The 4,413-nt window shown below is 46.0% G+C and overlaps 1 protein-coding gene across 3 annotated transcripts in view; it reads right to left on the bottom strand.

Annotated features, from left to right (window-relative positions):
• FANCM (FA complementation group M) overlaps nt 1-4,413 on the bottom strand; it is a 73,275-nt gene that overhangs the window by 65,800 nt on the left and 3,062 nt on the right. For all 3 annotated transcript variants that reach the window (XM_075843962.1, XM_075843964.1, XM_075843963.1), the window contains one exon: nt 3,580-3,738. In XM_075843962.1, the coding sequence (XP_075700077.1) occupies nt 3,580-3,738 (159 nt within the window). The remainder of the gene's footprint in view (nt 1-3,579; nt 3,739-4,413) is intronic.

The raw sequence follows: 4,413 nt of genomic DNA, 5'->3' as shown, positions 1-4,413 counted from the left end.
CCGTGATTGATTCCTGGACACCACGTTACATAAAGAGCGTCTCCTCAAGATCAGAAGTCTGTAATATATCACGACAGATGAACTGGATATAACCCAGCACACGCCCTCCGGAGGTCTGCCCGCTCTGTGCCATATGACTGCCACGGGTCAGGGACTTCACGGTACATACAATATATACTTCATGTACTTAGTGATAGTCCAGGCCATACATGGGGTAAGTTATAATAAAACTGCACGAATATAAGACCCCCCACTTATAAAAGGGTTGATTTCAGCATTAGCTATGGCCCATTATAGTCCATGGTTACCCATGTGGGCTCCAATAATGGCATTATTTAGAAAATCTCATGCCGACGCTGCTGAAAAAACACGCAGAAAGGTCGTGCGGAAAATGTTCTGTTGTGCGACTTTTAGTTCCGCCGCACGTCAATTTATACTGCGGGTTCCGTGCGGAAAGGCGGCGTGTTTGGCCCATAAACTTTAATGGGAAGCATCAAATTCTGCAATAGTTTTGTTTCCGTTTTTATAGTAAAAACCGCTGGAAATCTGAGAGGTGCACATATACTTTGTTATAATCAAACGAACATTAAATTCGCAGGTAAAACCGCCATAGTTTCTGCAGCAATATGAAAAGTAAAAAAAAAAAAAAAAAAAAAAAGAGTTAGTAGGACCGCATAGGTGACCCCGTTTCAGACAAATTTATGATTTATGTCAAAGACGGTAAATAACTCATTAGGCCAAGTTCAGTGCAAAGGGTGGTTGCGTTGCAATCGAACGCGACTGCGATACGACCCTCGCAAAAAAATGCAAACTTGATGGATTTTGGTTCGCAGGTCCCAAGTCGCGCGCTATGGCTTTCCATAGACCGCATCTGACTGGGACTTGAGTACAACAGGTCTTTATAAGGCTGGCACGATATCGCAGGATGTTTTCCCGGACGCCCGCATATGATATTATGAGCCCTGGCCTTTAAGGGGTTCTCCACTTTGGACAATTGCGATTTGTTAGAAGGGTCCCTGGTCAATAAGCTGATGGCAAAGTGTCCTCCGGCTGCGAGCCCAGAAATGAGCGGTTATCTGTGGGGAAACCTGACAGCAAGGAGCATATTACATGGCCCGATGTGGGCAGTGTAAACGAGCGCCAATCAACGAGCGCCCATCACAAGGAGCAATGATCGCTTATGTATAGGAACGAGCGCTCATTACTCCGATCGCTCGTCCCCATACATTGTCATCATATCGGCAGCGCATCTCCCTGTTTACACAGACGACAACTATTTAAATGCTGAATAAAAGAGCAGATCAGTCGAGGAACAAGCGTTTGCCCGATCACTGGCCCGTGTAATAGGCCCTTAAGTGTTATGTTTCCCTATAGCGCCACCACAGGGGAAACTAAGAACTACACACTGCCCATTCATTTCAATGGATTATCTGTGTAATGCAGGACAGGATAGGACCTCCAGAGAGAGAGAACGCTCATTGTAACCGCTCTCCCCTCCAGCCATGATATGAGGATCCTGAACAGCAGACCCCCCCCCCCCCCCTCTATTAACACAGAACTCCCTAATAGGGTGCATGAAAATCGGTTTTCTAAACTAGACAACCCCTAAATAATGCATAAATAAGCAAAAAAAACGAAACAAAAACACACACTTTACAAGTGGCATGTACACTGCCTGAGCCAATGGTGAGAGAAGGGATGTCATGATGCCCAGGATAGCCGCCCTCCTCTATATGAGGACAGAATACATAGTGTAAGAGAAGGGCTATAGGTCACATGCTTTCATTCCACTGCAGCACTAAGACCAGGGGAAAGAGCATTGGCTGATCCGTATACCGGTGTAACAGGGATGTGGACAACCTCTATATATAAACATTACATTTAGCTGTTAGTGGAAAAGCCGAGTCATCCGTCTGACTACCACAAGTCATTATTCAGCTTTTCTAGAGTTCTGTACAGCAGATCTACCCAATTACGAAGCTTTAAGATGGACGGTCCCATTGCGTAACTAGGTAGATTAGCCATACAGGAGTCTTGGAAAGCTGAGTGACAACTAATGGTAGCCATATTGGTCTTGATGCATTACTACAACTTCAGCATGGTCACAGACTTCTGAGAAAGAAATACAATGTTGAGCTCACAAAGTTAAATCACGGATGCTTGCGGACCCCTAGAGGTGTCAGTGGAAGAGCGGAAACTATGGATATACGGGAGAATGTGGTATAATGAGGTCATCTAGCAACATGAGCCATACAGGACACGTCAGAAAAGATGGATGAGGGAGACAAGTTAAAGTGGTGGTCGAAAACTTTCACCTAACAATATACCATCAATGCATGATCAGCCGGTGTCTGACCCTCGGGAGCATCACCAATATACAGAATGAAACAACCTGGTACGTCAACGGAGCCCCACTCCACCTCGTTCACTTAAATGGGCTGAGCTGCAGTACCGGTCACAGCCACACGTGTATGTACAGCGCTGTGCTTAGATAAACAATTAAAGGGTAACTAAAACTTTCAAAAAACTTCTGACATGTCAGAAGTTTTGATGAGTGGGGGTCTGAGCGCCGGACCATCTGGGTTCTGATCTGCTTTTCTCGGAAAGCAGATGTAACGGTGCACGGGCTCATAGACCTTTAATTGAGTCCGTCCACAGTTACATCGGCTTTCCAAGAACAGACGATCAGAAACCAAACGGCTCAGCACTCACTCAAGCGTTTCTGCAGCTTCGTTTTAGCTATCGGTGGGGGTCTCCGTGCTCGGACCCCCACCCATCAAAACTTCTGACGTGCCACTTTGACATGACAGACGTTTTCTGAAACTTTAGTTACACTTTAACGGGGATCGTACCATGATGGCCTAAACTTTAGATGCTTAGGACTTAAAGACTGCAAGTGGCACAACACGTACAACTGCTTTATCACTGGCTTCATAGCAACCAGGCAAAGTCATACCCAAAGGCTAGGGATGACTGGTATATTGTAAGCTGTACCTTTATTACCTTCCTAAGACATGTGCACTGTAAATGTAAAAGGGCCCAGCGATCAGGTGACAAAGGAACAAACGCTCATTTGTCAGCTGTTCGCATCTTTTACGCCGCAGTAAAACTCACCGCTGTCAGCAGCACATCTCCCCATCTAACTAGGAGATACCCAATCTTATTTGTCCACATACAGTACGATGATGGCGCTACGCAAGTGGTGCTAAACGAGCGCCGTTCGACGTGCCATGTCTAAATCAGCGCTGCAGATGCTTCATATTCATGATCGGTGGGTGTCCCAGAGGTCAAATCCCCCACCGATCATAAAGTGATGTCCTCTCCCCGCGATACGCCATCACTGTATAGGGAATAACCCCTTTATGACACTCTCAAAGTCACGTGATGGTCACAATGGGACATCACGTCTTGACATGGACAGCTAGGGAGCACAATATGCGGTTTCTACTGAAATAATATTTCTATGTCCTACATGAAAAACTCCACCGTCACAACTCAAAAACAGACCATTGACCGATTCATGTTAACCCCATAATGAATAGCAGCCCCTCCAGAGATACCAGCACAGGCGGGGCTCACCTGTATGTAGGTCTTCTGCACGGCTGCCAGCTCATCCCCCAGCGGCACCACAAACTTCTCCAGCTGCCTTTCATGCGAGTACGGCTGAATGTCCGGGGAATCCTCCGACCGCAGCTCTATCCGGCTGATCAGTAGGTTCGATACAACTTGCTGCACAGACTGAAAGAATAAAAACATGATTTAGCGGCGATCCTTTAAAATACAGATTACAACGTTACTACTGGTGCACTACCCTGCAGGAGTGGTGGACGGGGAACAGACTCTAATACTGGGGTACACTGGTTATTTAAATATGACGAGGGTTATCAGAGGACACGACTAACTGAGCAAATCAATTTGATAGGCTGGAGATTCAGAATTGGACCCCCCCCCCCCCCCATTATATTGTATAGACTGGAAAATCTGCAAATCAAGCAAAATAGCTCTTATCTCCATGAAAACCCCTAAATCTGTCAGGAGGTCATACTCATAAGTGTCCAGGAGGCAGAGATGTGGGGTGCTGTATGCATGGTCCTTACAGTTAAGATAAGGAGGGAGGCATTGACTTTCTCTACATCATATACCGGACCTGTAGGCGCTACAAATGCCACCGCAGGCTATGGGGGGGGGGGGGACTTATTATGGATCCATACAACAAATAGCATGGCAGTGAACTATGTGGTCTATGGTCAACCTGGTGTCATGGTTCCTATTCTGCCCAATTCAAAAAAACAAAAACGAATATAAAAGGTCAATAAGATCCATAGGGCCCTGTTCACACAGAGTCTTTTTTGCAGGCAGAAAAAAAATCTGCCTCAGAATTCCTTCAGGAATTTTGAGGAAGATTTTGAACTG

The sequence above is a fragment of the Rhinoderma darwinii genome, chromosome 12 (genome assembly GCF_050947455.1).
Source record: "Rhinoderma darwinii isolate aRhiDar2 chromosome 12, aRhiDar2.hap1, whole genome shotgun sequence".
Taxonomy (NCBI): Eukaryota; Metazoa; Chordata; class Amphibia; order Anura; family Rhinodermatidae; genus Rhinoderma; species Rhinoderma darwinii.
This window is presented reverse-complemented; position numbering and strand designations above follow the sequence as displayed.